Raw genomic sequence first — 22,444 nt, forward strand, 5'->3', positions numbered from 1 at the left:
ATTCTAGATAAAAACTTTTTGTCTTAAAATTTTATCAAGAAAGATTCTTAAAGTATGACTGTGTCTTTCACTGATGTATGACACATGATTATTTTATTAACTATGTCACCGAATATTTTAGTTGATATTCTATAAAGAATTAAATGAAGGGTTTCCCTGGTGGCGCAGTGGTTGAGAATCTGCCTGCCAATGCAGGGGACACGGGTTCGAGCCCTGGTCTGGGAAGATCCCACATGCCGCTGAGCAACTAGGCCCGTGAGCCACAACTACTGAGCCTGTGCGTCTGGAGCTTGTGCTCCGCAATAGGAGAGGCCGCGATAGTGAGAGGCCCGCGTGGCGCGATGAAGAGTGGCCCCCGCTTGCCGCAGCTAGAGAAAGCCCTCGCACAGAAACGAAGACCCAACACAGCCATAAATAAATAAATAAATAAATAAATAAATAAATAATAAAAATAAAGGAATTCTTTTTTTTTTTTAAAAGAATTAAATGAAATGTATACTTTTAGTTAATTAAGCTCAGAATTTTTAAATAAAAAAGTCAAGGCAGATATGTGTCTGCACATTTCTGTGTATGCACCCATTTTTCAGCAGTGCTGGGATGTCTAGCATTATTCTAGTGCTAGGATTTCTTCTAAAGTTTCCCACTAATATCTTAAATTATATAATAGCTAGTTATATCTGTACTATTTAATCCTTAGAGCCAAAGATATCACTGTTCTTGCCCATTTACCTGCAAAATAAAATGGGAAAAAAATTTATGGAGTTATTTATCCCTATGTTCAACTAAGTACACAAATTGGTTACACTGATTAACTTTGTGTAAAAATCTCTCCCTTCCCTAACCATAACCTGTTTTTTCAAGAGGGAAAGGTTACTTGTAGTACTTTTGAAATTACTTAATTCTTAAGCCAATATGATGAAAATAAAGAGTTCTTTTTTTACACGTGGTCTTAACAAAACAATTACTTATTAATATGTTTGCATTTGTGATGTGAGGGCTCAGGTTTAGCATTCAGTTGAACTTTACCTTGATGTAGTCTGATCTGGTTATACTACCTGTTGAATGGTATTTAATTACCTGGTTCACGTAAAACTTGCTTTTCTCTATAATATAAATGCATACTACCAACAGATTTTGTATGTTGATAGATTTTTAGTGTGATAGTACGTATAGGTTGCTCTGCTCATTTTAATTTTCTTAATTGAGCTCCATGAGTATAGATTAAAGCTCTTGAGAGTCACTTATATTTGGTGAGAAAAAGACTTACTGTGTTAGTTTGAAAGAATTTTTTTCAGATATAGTTGTGCAAGTGAAGTGATCTGCTTCTGCTATGTGTGAGATTGGACTGTTGGTGCTAAAATTTAAAAGGTTCTGCCTGTGGATTGCAGGAAGACAAATGGCACATCTCTAGAAGCAAGGAAAAATAGTGCTGTAATTCAGTGTCATGTTGATAGAAATAGCAACCTTAACCAGTCATCTTTTATTTCTGGCTCAGACAACTAACTATAAAATATAACCCAGATGGTGGAGCTATGATAGCAAAGATACAGAAATGACATTTTGCTGATGAATTTGCTACCCTTTGCTTCTCCACTTTCAGTTTTATACCAGATCTTTTATGATGTAAGTTGTTTGCTTATGTATTTAAGGACAGACCCATAGGATGAAAAATGTGATGAATGGCATTTTTAGATCTTGGATTATTTTAGTTAACTTTTATTTCATTTCCCTCTTCTAATTGCCTTTTTGACTTTTCCTCTCTTATTGCTAAATTCATACTCTAACGTAAATTAGGCTGTGCCATGAATAATGGGTCCTACTTCAATTTATTTCTGATACATATTTAAAGGCATTTCGAATATAGTATTATGCTCAGTCTGTCTGCCTGTCTTGGAATTGGGTATTCTAAAGAATGAAGGGAGTTGAACACATTATACTGTGGTATCTAGTCTCAGCTGGGTTCACCATAGTAGGCCTCCAGTTGAGATAAAAAAGTTTTCATGAAAGGGTAGTTTAGTGATGCTGGTGTAGGATTGTTTAAAATGTTTTTTGCATTAGAGATTAAGAATGGGTAAGGTAGTGGGTGTGTTACTGCAGTACTAAAGAGGTAAGAGAGGTGCTTCAAGATGGCAGAAGAGTAAGAAGTGGAGATCACCTTCTTCCCCACAAATACATCAGAAATACATCCACATGTCGAATAACTCCTACAGAACACCTACTGAAAGCTGGCAGAAGAACTCAGACCTCCCAAAAGGCAAGAAACTCCCCATGTACCTAGGTAGGGCAAAAGAAAAAAGAAAAAACAGAGACAAAAGAATAGGGACGGGACCTGCACCAGTGGGAGGGAGTTGTGAAGGAGGAAAGGTTTCCACACACTAGGAAGCCCCTTCGCGGGTGGCGGAGGGGGGAAGCTTCAGAGCCATGGAGGAGAGCACAGCAACAAGGGTGCAGAGAGCAAAGCAGAGAGATTCCCGCACAGAGGATCGGTGCTGACCAGCACTCACCAGCCTGAGAGGCCTGTCTGCTCATCAGCTGGGATGGGTTGGGGCTGGGAGCTGAGGCTCAGGCTTCGGAGGTCAGATCCAAGGGAGAGGACTGGGGTTGGCTGTGTGAACACAGCCTGAAGGGGGCTAGTGTGGCGCAGCTAGCTGGGAGGGAGTCCGGGAAAAAATCTGGAGCTGCCTAAGAGGCAAGAGACCACTGTTGCTGGGTGTGCGAGGAGAGGGGATTCAGAGCACCACCAAAACAAGCTCCAGAGATGGGCGCGAGCTACAGCTATCCGTGCGAACCCCAGAGATGGGCATGAAACACTAAGGCTGCTGCTGCAGCCATCAAGAAGCCTGTGTGCAAGCACAGGTCACTATCCACACCTCCCCTCCAGGGAGCCTGTACAGCCCACCACTGCCAGGGTCCCGTGATCCAGGGACAACTTCCCTGGGAGAACACACGGCACGCCTCAGGCTGTTGCAATGTCATGCTGGCCTCTGCCGCCACAGGCTCGCCCTGCACTCCATACCCCTCCCTCCCCCCGGCCTGAGTGAGCCAGAGCCCCGTAATCAGCTGCTCCTTTAACCCTGTCCTGTCTGAGTGAAGAACAGACACCCTCAGGTGACCTACACACAAAGGCAGGGCCAAATCCAAAGCTGAACCCCAGGAGCTGTGCGAACAAAGAAGAGAAAGGGAAATCTCTCCCAGCAGCCTCAGGAGCAGTGGAATAAATCTCCACAATCAACTTGATGTACCCTGCATCTGTGGAATACCTGAATACATAACGAATCATCCCAAATTGAGGCGGTGGACTTTGGAAGCAATGATATATATATTTCTTTCCTTTTTCTTTTTTTGTGAGTATGTATGTGTATGCTTCTGTGTGTGATTTTGTCTGTATAGCTTTGCTTTTACCTTTTGTCCTAGGGTTCTGTCTGTACTTTTTTTTTTTTTTAGTATAAGTTTTAGAACTTGTTATCATTGGTGGATTTGTTTTTGTTTTGGTTGCTCTCTTCGTTCTTTTTTTTTATTACTTAAAATATTTTTTAATTTTTAATAATTATTTTAAATTTTTACTTTAATAACTTTATTTTATTTTAGTTTTTGTTTGTTTCTTTCTTTTTTTCTTCCTCTTATTCTGAGCCGTGTGGATGAAAGGGTCTTGGTGCTCCAGCCAGGCGTCAGGCCTGTGCCTCTGAGGTGGGAGAGACGAGTTCAGGATATTGGTCCACCAGAGACCTCCCAGTTCCACATAATATCAAATGGCGAAAGCTCTCCCAGAGATCTCCATCTCAATGCCAAGACCCCGCTCGACTCAACAACCAGCAAGATACATGCTGGACACCCTATGCCAAACAACTAGCAAGACAGGAACACAACCCCACCCATTAGCAGAGAGGCTGCCTAAAATCATAATAAGGCCACAGTCACACCAAAACACACCACCAGACACGGACCTGCCCACCAGGAAGACAAGATCCAGCCTCATCCACCAGAACACAGGCACTAGTCCCCTCCACCAGGAAGCCTACACAACCCACTGAACCAACCTTAGACACTGGGGGCAGACATCAAAAACAGCGGGAACTACAAACCTGCAGCCTGCGAAAAGGAAACCCCAAACACAGTAAGTTAAGTAAAATGTGAAGACAGTCACACAGCAGATGAAGGAGCAGGGTAAAAACTCACCAGACCAAACAAATGAAGAGGAAGTAGGCAGTCTACCTGAAAAAGAATTCAGAATAATGATAGTAAAGATGATCCAAAATCTTGGAAATAGAATGGAGAAAATACAAAAACTTTTAACAAGGACCTAGAAGAACTAAAGAGCAAGTGAACAATGATGAACAACACAATAAATGAAATGAAAAATTCTCTAGAAGGAATCAATAACAGAATAACTGAGGCAGAAGAATGGATAAGTGACCTGGAAGATAAAATAGTGGAAAAAACGACTGCAAAGCAGAATAAAGAAAAAAGAATGAAAAGAATTAAGGACAGTCTCAGAGACCTCTGGGACATTAAACACACGAACATTGGAATTATAGGGGTCCCAGAAGAAGAAGAGAAAAAGAAAGGGACTGAGAAAATATTTGAAGAGATTATAGTTGAAAACTTCCCTCATATGGGAAAGGAAACAGTTAATCAAGTCCAGGAAGCACAGAGAGTCGCATACAGGATAAATCCAAGGAGAAACACGCTAAGACACATATTAATCAAGCTATCAAAAATTAAATACAAAGAAAAAATATTAAAAGCAGCAAGGGAAAAACAACAAATAACATACAAGGGAATCCCCATAAGGTTAACAGGTGATCTTTCAGCAGAAACTCTGCAAGCCAGAAGGGAGTGGCAGGACATATTTAAAGAGATGAAAGGGAAAAACCTACAACCAAGATTACTCTATCCAGCAAGGATATCATTCAGATTTGACGGAGAAATTAAAACCATTACAGACAAGCAAAAGCTAAGAGAATTCAGCACCACTGGACCAGCTTTACAGAAGCAGTTAGCAGAAGGAAAGAAATCATAAAGATCAGATCAGAAATAAATGAAAAAGAAATGAAGGAAACAATAGCTAAGATCAGTAAAACTAAAAGCTGGTTCTTCGAGAAGGTAAACAAAATTGATAAACCATTAGCCAGGCTCATCAAGAAAAAAAGGGAAAAGACTCAATAGAATTAGAAATGAAAAAGGAGAAGTAACAACTGACACTGCAGAAATACAAACGATCATGAGAGATTACTACAAGCAGCTCTATGCCAATAAAATGGGAAACCTGGAAGAAATGGACAAATTCTCAGGAAAGCACAACCTTCCGAGACTGAACCAGGAAGAAATAGAAAATATAAACAGACCAGTCACAAGCACTGAAATTGAAACTGTGATTAAAAACCTTCCAACAAACTAAAGCCCAAGACCAGATGGCTTCACAGGCGAATTCTATCAAACATTTAGAGAAGAACTAACACCTATCCTTCTCAAACTCTTCCAAAATATAGCAGAGGGAGGAACACTCCCAAACTCATTCTACGAGGCCACCATCACCCTGATACCAAAACCAGACAAAGATGTCACAAAGAAAGAAAACTACAGGCCAATATCACTGATGAACATAGATGCAAAAATCCTCAACAAAATACTAGCAAATACAATCCAACAGTACATTAAAAAAGATCATACACCATGATCAAGTGGGGTGTATCCCAGGAATTCAAGGATTCTTCAATATATGCAAATCAATCAATGTGATACACCATATTAACAAATTGAAGAATAAAAACCATATGATCATCTCAATAGATGCAGAAAAAGCTTTCAACAAAATTCAACACGCATTTATGATAAAAGCCCTCCAGAAAGTAAGCATAGAGGGAACTTACCTCAACATAATAAAGGCATAGGTGACAAACCCACAGCCAACATCGTCCACAATGGTGAAAAATGGAGACCATTTCCACTAAGATCAGGACCAAGACAAGGTTGCCCACTCTCACCACTATTATTCAACATAATTTTGGAAGTTTTAGCCACAGCAATCAGAGAAGAAAAAGAAATAAAAGGAATCCAAAACAGAAAAGAAGTAAAGCTGTCACTGTTTGCAGATGACATGATACTATACATAGAGAATCCTAAAGATGCTACCAGAAAACTACTAGAGGTAATCAATGAATTTGGTAAAGTAGCAGGATACAAAATTAATGCACAGAAATCTCTTGCATTCCTATACACTAATGATGAAAAATCTGAAAGAGAATGTAAGGAAACACTCCCCATTTACCATTGCAACAAAAAGAATAAAATATCTAGGAATAAACCTACCTAAGGAGACAAAAGACCTGTATGCAGAAAATTATAAGACACTGATGAAAGAAATTAAAGATGGTACAGATAGATGGAGAGATATACCATGTTCTTGGATTGCAAGAACCAACATTGTGAAAATGACTATACTACCCAAAGCAATCTACAGATTCAATGTGATCCCTATCAAACTACCTCTGGCATTTTTCACAGAGCTAGAACAAAAAATTTCACAATTTGTATGGAAACACAAAAGACCCCGAATAGCCAAAGCGATCTTGAGAAAGAAAAACTGAGCTGGAGGAATCAGGCTCCCTGACTTCCGACTATACTACAAAGCTACAGTAATCAAGACAGTATGGTACTGGCACAAAAACAGAAATATAGATCAATGGAACAGGATAGAAAATCCAGAGATAAACCCATGCACATATGGTCACCTTATGTTTGATAAAGGAGGCAAGAATATACATTGGAGAAAAGACAGCCTCTTCAATAAGGGGTGCTGGGAAAACTGGACAGCTACATGTAAAAGAATGAAATTAGAACACTCCCTAACACCATACACAAAAATAAACTCAAAATGGGTTAAAGACCTGAGTGTAAGGCTAACCACTATAAAACTCTTAGAGGAAAACATAGGCAGAACACTCTATGACATGAATCACAGCAAGATCCTTTTTGACTCACCTCCTAGAGAAATGGAAATAAAAATAAACAAGTGGGACCTAATGAAAGTTAAAAGCTTTTGCACAGCAAAGGAGACCATAAACAAGACGAAAAGACAACCCTCAGAATGGGAGAAAATATTTGCAAATGAAGCAACTGACAAAGGTTTAATTTCCAAAATTTACAAGCATTCATGCAGCTCAATATCAAAAAAACAAACACTTGAATCCAAAAATGGTCAGAAGACCTTAATAGACATTTCTCCAAAGAAGATATACAGATTGCCAACAAATAAATGAAATAATGCTCAACATCATTAATCATTAGATAAATGCAAATCAAAACTACAGTGAGATATCCCCTCACACCAGTCAGAATGGCCATCATCAAAAAATCTACAAACAATAAATGCTGGGCAGGCTGTGGAGAAAAGGGAACCGTGTTGCACTATTGGTGGGAATGTAAATTGATACAGCCACTATGGAGAACAGTATGGAGGTTCCTTCAAAAACTAAAAATAGAACTACCATACGACCCAGCAATCCCACTACTGGGCATATACTCTGAGAAAACCATAATTCAAAAAGAGTCATGTACCACAATGTTCATTGCAGCTCTATTTACAATAGCCAGGACATGGAAGCAACCTAAGTGTCCATCAACAGATGAATGGATAAAGAAGAAGTGGCGCGTATATACAATGGAATATTACTCAGCCATCAAAAGAAACGAAATTGAGTTATTTGTAATGAGGTGGATGGGCCTATAGTGTGTCATACAGAGTGAAGTAAGTCAGAAAGAGAAAAACAAATACTGTATGCTAACACATATATATGGAATCTAGAAAAAAAAAAAGGTCATGAAGAACCTAGGGGCAGGACAGGAATAAAGATGCAGACCTACTAGAGAATGGACTTGAGGACACAGGGAGGGGGAAGGGTAAGCTGGGACAAAGTGAGAGAGTGACATGTACATACATACACTACCAAATGTAAAACTGATAGCTAGTGGGAAGCAGCCACATAGCCCAGGGAGATTGGCTTGGTGCTTTGTGACCACCTAGAGGGGTGGGATAGGGAGGGTGGGAGGGAGACACAAGAGGGAGGAGATATGGGGATATATGTATATGTATAGCTGATTCACTTTGTTATAAAGCACGAACTAACACACCATTGTAAAGCAATTATACTCCAATAAAGATGTTAAAATAAATAAATTGGTAAGAGTTGTTTCCTCATGGTGTCCGGCATCATTGCCACCTGAAACTGCCCTCTTGCCTTATTTCTCAAAGGCTGGGGTCTTAGGGCAGTGCCCATTGGATCAGTCACTGGAGAAGGATAGGAAAGGGAGGAAAGGGTTAACATTTATGGAGAACCTTTCAAATTGTGTATAATCTCTTTTAATCCTCACAATGACTCCATGAGGTCAGCACAGGGAATTGAGTTGAGGTCTGTGACTCGGAGTTGAGGCTCTGCCTGATGCTGGTGTGCTCTTGTCTGTGTTTTGCATTTGTGTGTGTGTGTGTGTCTCCATTATCATAAAAGACATATCAAAATCTTGTTTTTTAAATTAATTAATTTATGGCTGTGTTGGGTATTTGCTGCTGGGCACGAGGTTTCTCTAGTTGAGGCGAGCAGGGGTTGCTCTTCCTTGTGGTGTGTGGGCTTCTCATTGTGGTGGCTTGTCTTGTGGAGCACGGGCTCTAGGCGCGCCGGCTTCAGTAGTTGTGGCTCGCAGGCTCTGGAGCGCAGGCTCAGTAGTTGTGGCACACGTGCTTAGTTGCTCCGCAGCATGTGGGATCTTCCCAGAGCAGGGCTCGAACCCATGTCCCCTGCATTGGCAAGTGGATTCTTAACCACTGCGCCACCAGGGAAGTCCCTCAAAACCTTTTTGAGAAAGCAGTATATGCCTTCCTCCTCCCCAAAGTCATCTTAATAATATAGAGAACATGCAAAGAACACAAAAATTCCTCTTGCATTTATTTTGTAAGTATTATTTATTCTTGTTTCAAGTTTTAAGTTTATCTGTTTTCAGAGATGAAGTTTTGGTGTCTCTTAGCCATATTAAGGAGTCATGTGTTTTTTTATACGTATGAATGTACATCAATACCTATTCAAATTAAAAGGACCATTGACAGTTTTTTACAAGTGTGTGTTTAAGGAATGAAAATTAATTTAAATAACTAATGGACTATTATTATGAGCATAGACATTCTGGTTTAAGCTCTAAAAATGATTATTATTAGTTCCTTTATTTAGATCTTCTAGATACTTTTGGTGATTACATTAGAGACAGCCAACTCCCTGGGCTAATTTGAAGCATAGGAATGTACTATGCTTGCATATTTGTTTTAGTGTGGAGCTTTCTCAGACAGCCTTCTTTGGGCTTTTATTTTATACAGTCTACTCTGGTGTGAAATCTCTTAGGTTTTATTTTCTCCTTTTGATCTGTGGTCCTGCATTTTTTACTTTTGTCTGGACACTGGCATGTGCTTTCACTGATGTTCTGTTTTTTATCAGGCAAACACAATACCACTCTGGAAAAGGGTTGCAGTTGCTTTTGATGCAAGTGCGGTCTTGTTATACCTGCTGTTGTCATCCATGTTAGATAATGTAGCGGTCCCTCTCATCACTTAGGCAATTTAAACCTCAGGATATTTTTGTAACATTGACATTTTATTCAAGAACACTTGTCACCACTATACACAGAATTTGCATGCAAAAATCTACTGAGGTCACTATTGTATTATTATAATTGTGTGCGGATAGATAGGACTGTGTGTGCGTACGTGCGTGTGCTTCTGTTGCATGGTAGGCCTTGTAACTATACAAAAAACCTGTATGTATTCAGGTAACAGTGTAGGTTTTGGAATCTCTGGAACCCTCATTACTCTCTGCAGACTGCACAGTCCTAATGTTAAGTCTTGACAGGACTAGTCCTCCTAAGAAACTGATCATATTTAATCTCAGGACATCTTAAGGAAAATGACTGATTTTGAGTCTTTACATACCTGTAAGTCATGGAGGTGCTACGGATAGCTAAACTCTGAAATATGAAAGGGTTTTAGATGAAGAATCAATTTCGGCTATATTATATGTCTTAACTGCCTTCCATATTTAGTATGCATTATAATTAGAATCCTCTAATTACTCTCACAAGCAGCTTTAAAGCCAAAGAATATACCTGTATTTCTTTGACTTACATATTTTTTCTAGGTACCTTTTGCAGTTGCAGGCATTTATCTTTTTCAGGAGCTAAATAAACAAGTAAGCAAGCTGTAGGCAAGGGCTGTTAACAATGCATTTGTTTCAGAAAACCCCCAGGCCTTTACTTAAGACATTTTCACGTGTTAGACTCTTAGAAACCAACTATTACATGACTCAATAGGCAAGCCAGCCTGGCATGTAGGGGTCTAACAGGGAGAAGCTCCTTTTCTATAATACTTTCAGCAAATCTTTATTGAGAAAGCAGAACCCCAGACTGACAGTGCCTGTGAGAGGAGCTACAGTGGGGGACAGTGACGGCTAGCTGTACGCTGGACTTTTGGTATCACCTGCCAGTTATGTGTGTATTAATTTTTAAGTATGAACAGAAATAGAATATTTTCACACTTGAAAAGAAACTGGATTCTATATTTTGAAGTTTCCACATAGGTATTTGACTTACTCAGTTTAAGATCTTCTGGGGCCTGTAAGCAGAAATTTATTCCTCACAGCATTATTTAACTATTCAAGGGAAGTAATTATGTTTTCATGATTTCTAAAGTAGCTTGGGAAAATTATCTGGTACTTTCTCAAGGGAGAGTCATTTTATTATGTCAACAAAATTTTATGAGTTAGGTAAAAGTGAATTAAATACCTTATCCCATAATTCCCCTGAAAACAAAACTATTAGCTAGAATTAACTGATGCATGGTTGTTTTCTGTAACATGTTGGAACTCTTTCCAAGCCCCAGTTTTCAACAGGATTCTTGTGGTTCACTGATGCTGTGGGGAATAAACAGGTCACTGCCCTCAATGAGTTTGTATTTCAGTAGTAAAGATAAACCTTGAAAATTTATTGAGACAATTAATTATGTTATAATAATCATGCTCTGTTTGTGGCTCTAGACTGAGGACACTTCTTCCCAAACAGTCTCTAAAAGGGCAGATATTAATACCCTGCAACTTAGGATCAGGTTAATGGATGGGAAACACCCGTGCCCCTTTGAATTCTTTCAACCATGCCATCACCCTCATGATTGCCTTCCTCTGGATCCCAAGTCATTTTCTTCTATTCATCCTGAACTTCAGTACTGGTGTCAAACTTGCTTTCTTCACTCCCAAGGCCCACCATTATCCTGATGGCTTTGGTATATTTGTGGAAAGTTCCTTCACCTCCTCATCTCCAAAAATCACCTACCTTTTTTAACCTGCTGCTCTTATTATACAGATCTTATAATATCTCACAAGGGTTCTAGCTTTACATGTAAACATCTCACCTTCTGACCATAACATAAATTAATCTCTTTCTACTTGATTAATTTCACTGAGATCATCCATTAGCCTCATGGGGAGCATCCGTTGATCAAACCATCTGTCTTTTGCTAATTCATCAATTTGCTCATTGTATCAAAATTTGATTTCTTTGTAATCTTTTTTTGGTCACATTTTCTATTTCCATAAACTCCTTGATTCCTTTTTTTCTGTCTACTTTTTAATGAGCTTAAAATCAAGCAAATTCTATTTTAAATAGAATCACGCTCCATGGTAGATCAGGATCACTAGAAATTCACAGTCACTAACTTCCGATGGGCCCACAATACTCCTGGAGATCCTATCACACTTTTCGTTTCAATTCCTTTTCTCCTCTTCTCTCCATTCTACTCCATTCATTTCTCTCCTAACTCCAACCGCTCCTCCTTCCCACTAGCTCATCCCTTGTAGCTGAGAAAACTGAGGCCATACAAGAGAAACTCCCTTATCTACCAATCCTACAAATCCTACTCTTATCTTCATTCATCCTCTCCTTCTTTCCTCATGTTATAAAAGAAGTAGAGCCCCTCCTCTCACCTGTGATTTGGATCCCGTGCTATTCTATCTCACATTAACAGTTATTTCTCTCATGTACACTCAAACATTCCCTTCAAATTGAATCATCCTCATCAACTTCAAAACATCTAAGTGTTTTCCATCCTAAAAATGATAATAAAAAGTTGAACGCTTCCCTTGACCCCATATCTTCTTCCATCCTTGGTTAGATTTCTCCACCGATTCAGGCATACTTCCTGTAGGAGGGTTACAAACATCTCCACTCCTGTGCTGTCTTCATTATTGTCTAATATGGTTTCCATTTCTGTTACTTCATACGATGGTACTTCAGTTGGTCACTCTTAATCACAGTGTTACATATAAGGAGTGGTTTTGTTCCAGCTTTACTGAGATATAATTGACATATAACATTATGTAAGTTTAAGGTGTACAATGTGCTGATTCGATACAAGTATGTATTGCAGAATGATTACCACTATAGCATTAGCTAACACCACCCTGTCACATAATTACCATTTCTTTTTCGTCATGGGAACATTTAAGATTCACTCTCTTAGCAACTTTCAAGTATGTAATACAGTGGTTTTAAACACAATCACCATGCTATACATTAGATCCGCAGAAATTATTCATCTTATAACCAGAAATTTGTGTTCTCTGGTATGACATCATTTCTATGTGGAATCAAAAAAAAAAAAACAAACCCTCAAAGAAACAGAGACTAGAATGTTGGATACTAGGGTCTGGGGTTTGGGAGAAGTGGGGATATGTTGGTCACAGTGTACAAACTTCTAGTTATAAGATATATATGAGGGTGTTTTTAATCTCCATCTTACTTAGTGTTTGATCAGCATTTGGTCCTGACATCTCTTCTCCTTTAGATATTCTTTTATTGGCTTTTATGATACCATGTACATCCATTTCCCTTTTATATCTCTACACACTTTATTTTTTCTCAGTTTCCTCTGTCTTTTTGTAGGTTCATCTTCCTTTATCCTATCAGGGTGAAAAGTATGGCAAAAAGAGAGAAGGTGGCTTGGGATGGATCCTTGAGAATCCAATGTTTAGAGTTTGCATGAGAGAAAGAGAAGTCAATTATATGTAATGATGCTAACATACTTATGTTCCTGTATATTATACACTGTGTGTGTGTATATATGTATATATAATTTGTTATTGTTGTTGTTCAGCTAGCATCTATTGAATGTCTGCTATGTGCCAGGTAGTAAGAATAAGCTTTGAGGACACAAAGTTGAGTCAAGCACAGCTCCTTACTTTGAGGCCTCACATTGACATCAGAGATGTAGATGTATGTGCTTTACTAGCACTGATATGGATGGACCTGCAGCTTTAGTAATGTTGGTTAAGATGACTGTTTTATTCAGGTGACTATTTTATTACAGATGGCTATTTTATTCATTATCCAAATTTGGACAGGAACATATAGAAGTAAACCTATTTCTATTCTGCAGGTTTTCATTTTGTTACATTTATTCTTTGAAGGCAAATGTGTAATTTACTTTGAACTTTACATTAACGATATTCAGTGTTTTAAGCATCAAATCACAGAAAACATATTTGAGGAGGTTTATGGGAACAAAATACCAGTTTATTCTAGGGTATTTTGGGTTTTTTTAAATTTTATTTTCCAGATTCAGGGCAGGGAGTTAAGTTTTTGAAAAGAGAGGAGGGAATGGGAAGAAATTTCATTTTAGTACATGTGTCCTTTATGGATATTTTCTTCCCATGATGGCAGTGGTGCCCCTTAACCTAGAATGCTTACCGTGTGCCAGGAGCTGTGCTAAATGGTTCACGTGTGTTATCTCATTTAATTCCCCCTTAACCTTGAGGTGGATACTAATAGTTTCTTTTTATAGAAAAAGAAACTTAGGTTTAGACTGTACATCAGTTAAATTACATAAGTAACTTTACATATGTTTTTCTATAAGTTAAAGTTAACATTTAAAGAATGTGAACTCCATGTATATCTGACTTTGGAGCCTACACTTTTAACACTGTGATATATTGAAAGAAAAATAAGTGCAAGTTTTTATTTCAGATTTTTCTCATGTCCATAATGTCTTGTCTTACATGGCATTCCATATATCATTTAATCATTTCACATATACCATTCAATCTTCACAACAAACCTGAGTTATGGGCAAGGCCAGTATTGCCCATCTGAGGCTCTGAAGACATGGTTAAATTAGTTGCCTGGGTTACATGTGATAGCAAAGCAGCAACCAGAGCCCAGGCTCCTTACTTTGAGTTCGGCTTTCCATTATATGAGGTACTTCTTCTGCATTAATTCAGTTTGCCAAAAGATAAAGTTGTTCTTGTTCTTTAGGGTTCGCCGCCTCCCCTCCTTTAATTTGACTTGACTTCACTTATTTAGTTAATAATCCAAGAATGTTGCTAGAGTAGCAAAAATTTGATTAGAATCATCACCTTCAGTATTTCAGGTGACAGAGTGGAGTGGAAACAGCATGAAAAGCAGAGCCCTTTCATTCTGTTCTCAGGCTGGCCTCCTGGATGGGTTCAAGTTGACATCTGGTATGGCTTCCCTTGCTGTCTTCTCCTGGGAAGCCCTAGTTTTCTATTTGACACCCAGCATTAGCTCTGACCTGAGCATTAGCCCAAGCAAGTTTTGCATAATTAAGCTGTTGAGATTGGTTTTCCCTGAGTGGACAGAAGAGACTTACAAGGTGAGGGCTCTGTTAAAGTGATAAAGCTGATTAGATACTTAGCAGTAAAGGAATCTGATCTTAGAAATTTCCTCTTGCTCTAGTTAATGAGGCAGAGACAACACTTAGGGAAAATGAGGTCACTAAAAAGAGAAACAGTTTTTCTTTTCTTTACTAAAGAACCAATTCTTTCACTCCCTTTTAAATCAAGGCCTAAATTTATTGTCCAGAATAAAGCTCAATTTAAATGAACAAATAAGAAACTTTTCCTCAGGGGTGTAGTAAACATGTTTAAACTTACCACCTACGAAGTAAAACAATTCGAGAAAGTAAAACTAAGATAAGCCTAGAATTAAAATAATTTAATTAATGCTGACTGTAACAAACCTGAAATAATGAACTGATTAATTATTCAGCTGTGTGGTCTATTCATAAGAATGTATTTTTTCCAAAAATAATTTTCTCATTTTTTCTTTCTATACTTTCCCTTTCCTTGGACTACCATTCGAGCAAGTAAAACTTGTTTTCCTGGGATATTCTTATACAAATGTCCTATATTAACAATGTTCATAATCTTACCTTTTGGTTTATATAGCACTTTTACAGATGCTACTGTTTAATCCTCACAAAACTTTATAATGAAAGCTGCATTATCTCCATATTATGGAGTTGGGACTTGTCTCTTAAAGGTTATGTGATTTGCTCAAGAATTTGTAAATAGGAGAGTTGGGTGTCAAATACAAATTTTCTCACCCCCGAGAAAGTGGCCTGTACCACAATTGCTCCAAGTTATACATTATTTAAAGTCTCTACTTCTCGCCTCTATTTCTTGCTAAACCTTTGTTCCAATATTTAGAAAGTGACATGACAGTTGTTCTCATGTCAAATACCTTCATGTGAAATGCAAATGATATGTATACACACACTCACGTATACACACACTCACACATACACACACATATATTTCTGTCTTTATAGATTAGCCCTCCTTTCATCATGAAGTATTTGTCTTCCCCCAAAAACCTCATTCTCCTACTTCTCAGCTTTAACTTATTCCAGGGAAATTAATAGTCATAAAGGGCAAACTTGAAGTAGAAAAGAACTAACACAGGAGGTAGCTTATGATGGGAGTAATTGGAGGGGAGGTGAACCATCCACCCAGCCTGCTGTGTCCCATTGTCATTGGCTTTGGGGTGGATGTAGATATGGTATGAGAATGGGAAGGATGTAATGCTGATGATACTATTTAGTCAATAGAATATCTAATTAGTTTGCTATTTAAAATGACACTTTAAAAATTTAACATATTAAACTTTTAAAGGAAATTTAAAGTCTATTTAAATGAAATGTTTTACTCTGTTTGTTTCTTGATCTTGAGAGGAAGTGTAGGGAAGCTGATGGAAGATTAGATCCTGGAGGTTGACTTGGGTCCATCCCTGGCTCTACGACTTGTTAGCTGTTAGACTTTGGTGCAGTCACTTAACTTTCTTTAAATTGAGGATAAAAATAATAACTACCTCATATGATTGTAGTGAAGATGTAATGAATTTGTGTGTGTGCAGAGAGAGAGAGAGAGAGAAAGAGAGAGGAGGGAAGCAACAGCAGATGTGAGCATGAATGAGCATGCTCAGTTAGAACAGTCTCTTGAGTATAGTAAGTGCTCAGTAAAAACAATAAAAACAATCAAACTTATCCTCCTCCACTTCAGTAAAACTGTGTCAGAAGTTACCAGAGAACCCTTAATGGCTAACTTTAATTGATACTTTTTTAGTTTTCCTTGACCTCTCTCCTACAGTTCATGTTTTTTGCCATAGTCTGCGTCTATTTTATTCAGACTCTTAAATTTCTAGTTTGTTGTTCTATTTTTACACAGTTACAGCAAGCTTCAGTGTTTTCACTTTCTCCCATAGAGGCCCTAAATCTGTGCTGAGCTAGAACCACAGCCTGATTCCAGAACTGGCAAATAGTCCCATGGGAAAGAAGATCCGGGGATCACATTGGAGAGATCCTGTCCTCCTAAAATTTGTGCTCATCTAGATGCCATTGTTTACGCAGATATCTGATGTTTTAAAATTATGGTCATTGTAATTTATCTGGCCTTTTCTAATCCTTTTGTTGGGAGTGTTGACCTGCCTGACTGGGGGGAGTGCCTCCTCGACCATTCTGTCTGAATCGTACTTTGTTGGCCTTACCTCTGCTGGCTGTCTTCTTGCCTTCCATGTCATGGTTTGCTGCTCTTTATCTTCTATGCCGTCTTACTCACCAATCCCTGTAACTTTCAGATCTATAGCTTACTCACTGCTGTGATGATGACTTCCAAATCTATAGCTTTATTTTAAAGCCATCTCTTCTCTTTGAGATATGTCTGTCTAGTTATCTCCTAAGCATTTACCCCATATGTATCTTAGGCTAATCGCATCTGAAATGTCTGAAATGTACTTAGTTATCTTCTCCCTCAAATTTGTATCTTTTTCTGTATCAGGTGTTCTGGCTAGGCATCCTTATAGTGTTGGGGCATGGGGTAGGCTGCCCCAAAATGTGCCTCAGCGGTGTACTGATTATTTTCAATGAGTTTCTTAAGAAATGGCCAGTGCAAGAGGGATACTCTGACCCTTCTTTCTGTCTTTCTGAAAGCAGGAAATAAATCTCTCATGTGAAAGGTTGTACCCCCTGCATCTGGAGGTAGAAGAACACCCTTATCACCCTTATCTCTTATCAGAGATAGAGAATGTGGAGCTGAAAAGTCTGTGTAAACAAACCTTGCTACTTCACTAATTTACTACCCCAGGTCCAAACTCTGTTTAGGTTCTTCACTAATTGAGCACCCAAAAATGTTTCCTGTCGCTTCCTCACAAATTTATTGTTTCTTTGTCTAAAAAGCATAAAAGCTACCTGCTTTGGCCACTTCTTAGGTCCCATTTCTATGAGGCCTGCGGGAAGTTTCCTCCTTCTCGACAACAGACAATAGCATTATCTACCTAGAGACCCAGGCCAGGAATGAGAATTTTCCTATTATTTCTATACAACTAATGAATCAATAATTTCTATTTTGTCTATTTCTTTAGTATTATTTCTTTTATCTCTCCTTTTTCTTCTCATCTTTCTATTTTCACTGCTACTAGCATATTATTTGTTTGTTTCTAGTCTTCTTTGGGGCCATCCTCCACCTTTTAGCCAAATATATTTCTTTATTTTTTTATTTTTATTTTTTAAAATTTATTTATTTATTCATTTATTTTTGGCTGCGTTGGGTCTTCGTTGCTGCATGGGCTTTCTCCAGTTGCAGCGAGTGGGGGCCACTCTTTGTTGCGGTGCACGGGCTTCTCATTGCGGTGGCTTCTCTTGTTGCGGAGCACAGGCTCTAGGCACACGGGCTTCAGTAGTTGTGGCACGTGGGCTCAGTAGTTGTGACTCGTGGGTTCTAGAGCGCAGGCTCAGTAGTTGTGGCGCACAGGATTAGTTGCTCCATGGCATGTGGGATCTTCCCAGACCAGGGATCGAACCCGTGTCCCCTGCACTGGCAGGCAGATTCTTAACCACTGCGCCACCAGGGAAGTCCCAAGCCAAATATATTTGTAATAGACCAATTAGATTATATTTTATTCCTACTTTAAATATCAATTTCCAATATGTTTCCTAAAATGTTTTGCAAAACACTCCAAAGATAACCTATGTCTCTCCACGAATAAAGGAGCCCATAGTCAAATAAAATGTTGAAATGTGGCATGCTTAATCCGTTTTCTCTTGAAGAGTCACAGCACACATTACTAAGGGAAAGTCTTTACGAAGTTCTGTGATTGACTGTAACAACAAAATTCTAAAACATTAGCTTATATTTGAACATTGATTTTTAAAAATATATTTATTAAAATATTTATTAATAATATATATATTTTTAATTGATTAATCATTGACAGGATATGCTCCTGACTTCACTCCCATGGTATTCAAAGTCTTCCATGCCTACTTCTCTAATTTCATCTCTTCCCTCTTGAGTCTTTGTAACTATACAGATTACATTCATTTGGTTTCCCAAACACAGAGTTCTGTTCTATTCCACTGTATATGGTTCCTTTTGCCTGGAGTAACACTAATCTATCTGATGACCTCTGTCTTTGAAAATTCAGCTATTTAAAAGCTTAGATCAGTTGATGTCTTTGCTGGTTAACATACTGCTTGGCACATTTGTAGGTGCTCAATATATGTTAAATAAATAACAAAAATGGAAAAAGTCAATAAGGGAAAAATGTAGAGATATGAGATTTGCTCTATCTGCCTATTCATTCTGCCTGTATATTGCCCATTCAGGAAATCTACAACACTTAATAATAGTTGCTTAAAAAATTTAGTGAGAACTGCTTGACCCCAATAATTTAATTGCTCTTCAAAAAAATGTTGTTTACCTGTACAAGGTTTAGGAAATTACATTATAAGATGAAATTTTAATTCTTATTGGATGAAAATTAAATTTTAATTTTCGTAAGTGTGTTATAGCTATTTTTCTTTCACTGTGAAAATTCCTTAAAATTGATTGCTGTAAGTGTTTTCTATTTCTTCCTGACAGGTAATATTTGAAGCTGAAGTCTCAGGAGGGAGAAGTGGTTATATTGCCATTGATGACATCCAAGTCCTGAGTTATCCTTGTGGTAGGTTGTGATTAAGAACTGTATTTTTCTATATCCTTTCAACACTTGTCTTATATTGGTAGTGACTATTGATTATCACTTGGTCATTGCTGTCTCTTTTGTTGTTACTCATAGCCTTTTGTTCAGTTTTAAAAGAACACTGAAATATTTCTAGAGTTTTTGAATCAAATATTTTTCAGACTTGTACTACACATGTTAAAGGATTCTTTTAATTAATTACTGTTCAAAAGAAAACCACAGTCCCAAAAATGGCATCACTCATGCTAAAAGTTCATGATACAAAACCTAGATTTATACCTGATCCAACTGCAGTTTCAGCTTCTTCCAGAAATGTTATCTTAATTGACCAGTCTGGATTTCATGGTCAAGCACCAGTAGGATAATCTGTCCTGTGATCCCTCTCCATCTCCCAGAGAAAGAAGAGGTGATCTGAATCATAAAACCCTTGCTGTTCCTCAAAGAAGATGTCCTGGCCTAAAAATTATTACTTCTTTTCTTTTTGCTAGTAGCTCCCTTGCCCCACTCTTCTTCTTATAAAAACCTTCCATTTTGTACAACCCCTTCGATCTGTCTTATAGTTAATAGTTGGGATGCTGCCTGATTCATGAATCCCCTAATAAAGCCTGTTAGATCTTCAGTTTATTTAGTTGACATTATTTTTGACAGAAAAAATTAAAAATGTAAATGAAACTCTAGGTAGGACTCATTCCATCTTTTGGTATTATTAAATTGCCTAGGAAAGCAAAGAATAACAAATCAGTTCAGTGAAAAGAAAGTAAAAAGAAGCCTCACCAACTTATGTGATCTGCTAAGTTGAAAGTTGGGGTGAAATGAAGAAAATGAATTAACTCATTCCAAACTTAAGACTAATTTTTTAATGTCATAATAAATTTCTGGCTAATTCATATTAAACAACAAAACAATAGAAAGCACACAAAACAAGGAACTCAATTTATTAACACATAGTTTGGTATGTCCTTAGATGCACATTGATTGGTCTTCAGATGGGGTAACTACATTTGTGTTTATATCACATACCCTGAAAGACAATTATTGCATGCATTCAGTAGAGCCAGGCATAAAACTGTTGGTATAAATTCAGACTTAAGCTATATCTCCCAACAGCAGTGATTTATAGGGCCCCTGAATTCTAGATGATCTCTTCAGTAACCCTCCTGGTGGAAATTCTCTAATACTTTATAAGCAGCATGCACAGGGGGCACCATGCCAGGGGCCAAGGCTCATGCTCCTGCTAACTGGTTGTCAAACCCTAGTGTGCCTCAGAATCACCAACTGGATGTGGCAGATCACACATTGCTTGGCCCCTCGCCTGGTTCTGATTGTTCCCAGGTGATACTAATGCTGGATAGTCTTGAGTTCACAATTTGAGAACCACTGTTCTAGCTTGTGTTCTAGTGCAAGCATTCCTTTTTCTGAAGCACCTACTGAGATGAGGCACTGGAGAAAGATGTAGCAGGCAAAGGTCAAATGATTCATTACATGTGGTGTATTCTGAGAAAAAGGAGAACAAAAGTATCTCACACAAAGTTCAAGTTGGTTTACTAAGCTCCTTCAGTCCATTCATATATGAGAATGACGTTTCCATCTACTGTTCATTTACACTTCTTGAAAGAAGATATTAAAGAAAGGCTTTCATGAGTAAACAAGTTAAAAAATACAGAAATTGAGCACAACAGTAGTTTCATTGTGATATGGTCCTCCATGCACTATCTTTACTCACTGAGGCTTAGCTTTTCCCGTTTATGTTTCCTTTCAGTTGAAAACATGAATAAGCTTCAGTTTTAAAAAGTAATTATAGAGAATGCTTGTTTGACAGTCATATAACTCATGTATATTTTGATGGCAGTCATCATTTTTTTGTTGGTCTAATACTTCTTTTGGGTAACTTTCTTAGGACTATGAAGGAATAGGAGGTGGATTTAACAACAGTTAAGCTAATACTCTGAGAGGAAGAAGAACAGTCCCTTACCTTGTTCTTTGAAGTACTAGAGGATTATAGTTATTGAAATTTCTTTAAAAAAGAAAAGAAAGATGTAACTGCTTAAATTGTAACTTAATAGTTCAACGGCCATGTATTTGTCAGTTTTTGAGCTGTCATTCTATGTTTTCCTTATAGTTTTCTATTACGCTCTGCTTTGTGCCTATTTGATCTCTTTTGTTTGCTTTGACTTGTAACTGTTTTATTATCACCCTAATGCAACATGCTACGGGGGTCCTCCAGCAGTTATCGTTGGGTGCTCACTCTGTATAGAATTGCTCTAGCAATTATGGGGCGATACGTAATAAAGCTATTAAAAAAAGAGAACTGAGCGTGAGAGAGGCAACAGTGTCTTTCAGCACAGAGAAAACTCAATTTTCTTTCATACGACATTAGTCTTGGCCAAAGGTAAAAGTATGAACAACATTATTCTGTTGGGAAAAAGTAACACGGCATGTTTTCTTCATGTGGAAAAAAGTCATTTTTTTCTTGCCTTCACAGATAAATCTCCTCATTTCCTCCGTCTGGGGGATGTAGAGGTCAATGCAGGGCAGAATGCTACATTTCAGTGTATCGCTACAGGGAGAGACGCTGTACATAACAAGTTATGGCTGCAGGTAAGGCCACATTGGCAGCTGGACTAAAGGGTACACTTGATTTTTAAAAAATCACAAATTCTTTCTCCCTGTGTATGTGTGTGCGGGGGTGGGGGGTGGAATATGTGTGTGACAGGTTGTCTTTTGTGTAGGTTTGATTTAATTTGCTGCAGATTCATTTCAGATATTTCTATTTTTGGAATATGAATAAAAATATAACAGTGTATAGTTAATAAGTATTTGGGTGAGTTATTCATGAACTCATTAGAGAATCATAATTCTCTAATGTTGTGTCCAAACTGTAAAAACAATTTTTCTAGATCCATTCAAAATAGGAAAAAAATCTCATTTAATATTTTGAAAACAACTTACAAGAGCATAGTACTTAAGCAGGAACTGTCATACTCTGATAAAGTTTTCAAAAGTATTTTAAGAAACCTTTGGGAGTATTTCTGGAAATGTGAATTGGAAGAGAGCCAATTAGAATTTTTTTCAGGATTTTTGTGTATAAGGGTTAATCACAGATCTG

The 22,444-nt window shown here is 37.9% G+C and overlaps 1 protein-coding gene across 4 annotated transcripts in view; it reads left to right on the forward strand.

Moving 5' to 3' along the window:
* Positions 1-22,444, forward strand: part of PTPRK (protein tyrosine phosphatase receptor type K) — a 553,733-nt gene that overhangs the window by 262,691 nt on the left and 268,598 nt on the right. For all 4 annotated transcript variants that reach the window (XM_059941247.1, XM_059941248.1, XM_059941246.1 and 1 more), the window contains exons 4-5: positions 19,239-19,320; positions 21,821-21,936. In XM_059941247.1, coding sequence (XP_059797230.1) covers positions 19,239-19,320; positions 21,821-21,936 — 198 coding nt within the window. The remainder of the gene's footprint in view (positions 1-19,238; positions 19,321-21,820; positions 21,937-22,444) is intronic.

This window comes from Balaenoptera ricei, chromosome 12, assembly GCF_028023285.1.
Source record: "Balaenoptera ricei isolate mBalRic1 chromosome 12, mBalRic1.hap2, whole genome shotgun sequence".
Lineage (NCBI taxonomy): Eukaryota > Metazoa > Chordata > Mammalia > Artiodactyla > Balaenopteridae > Balaenoptera > Balaenoptera ricei.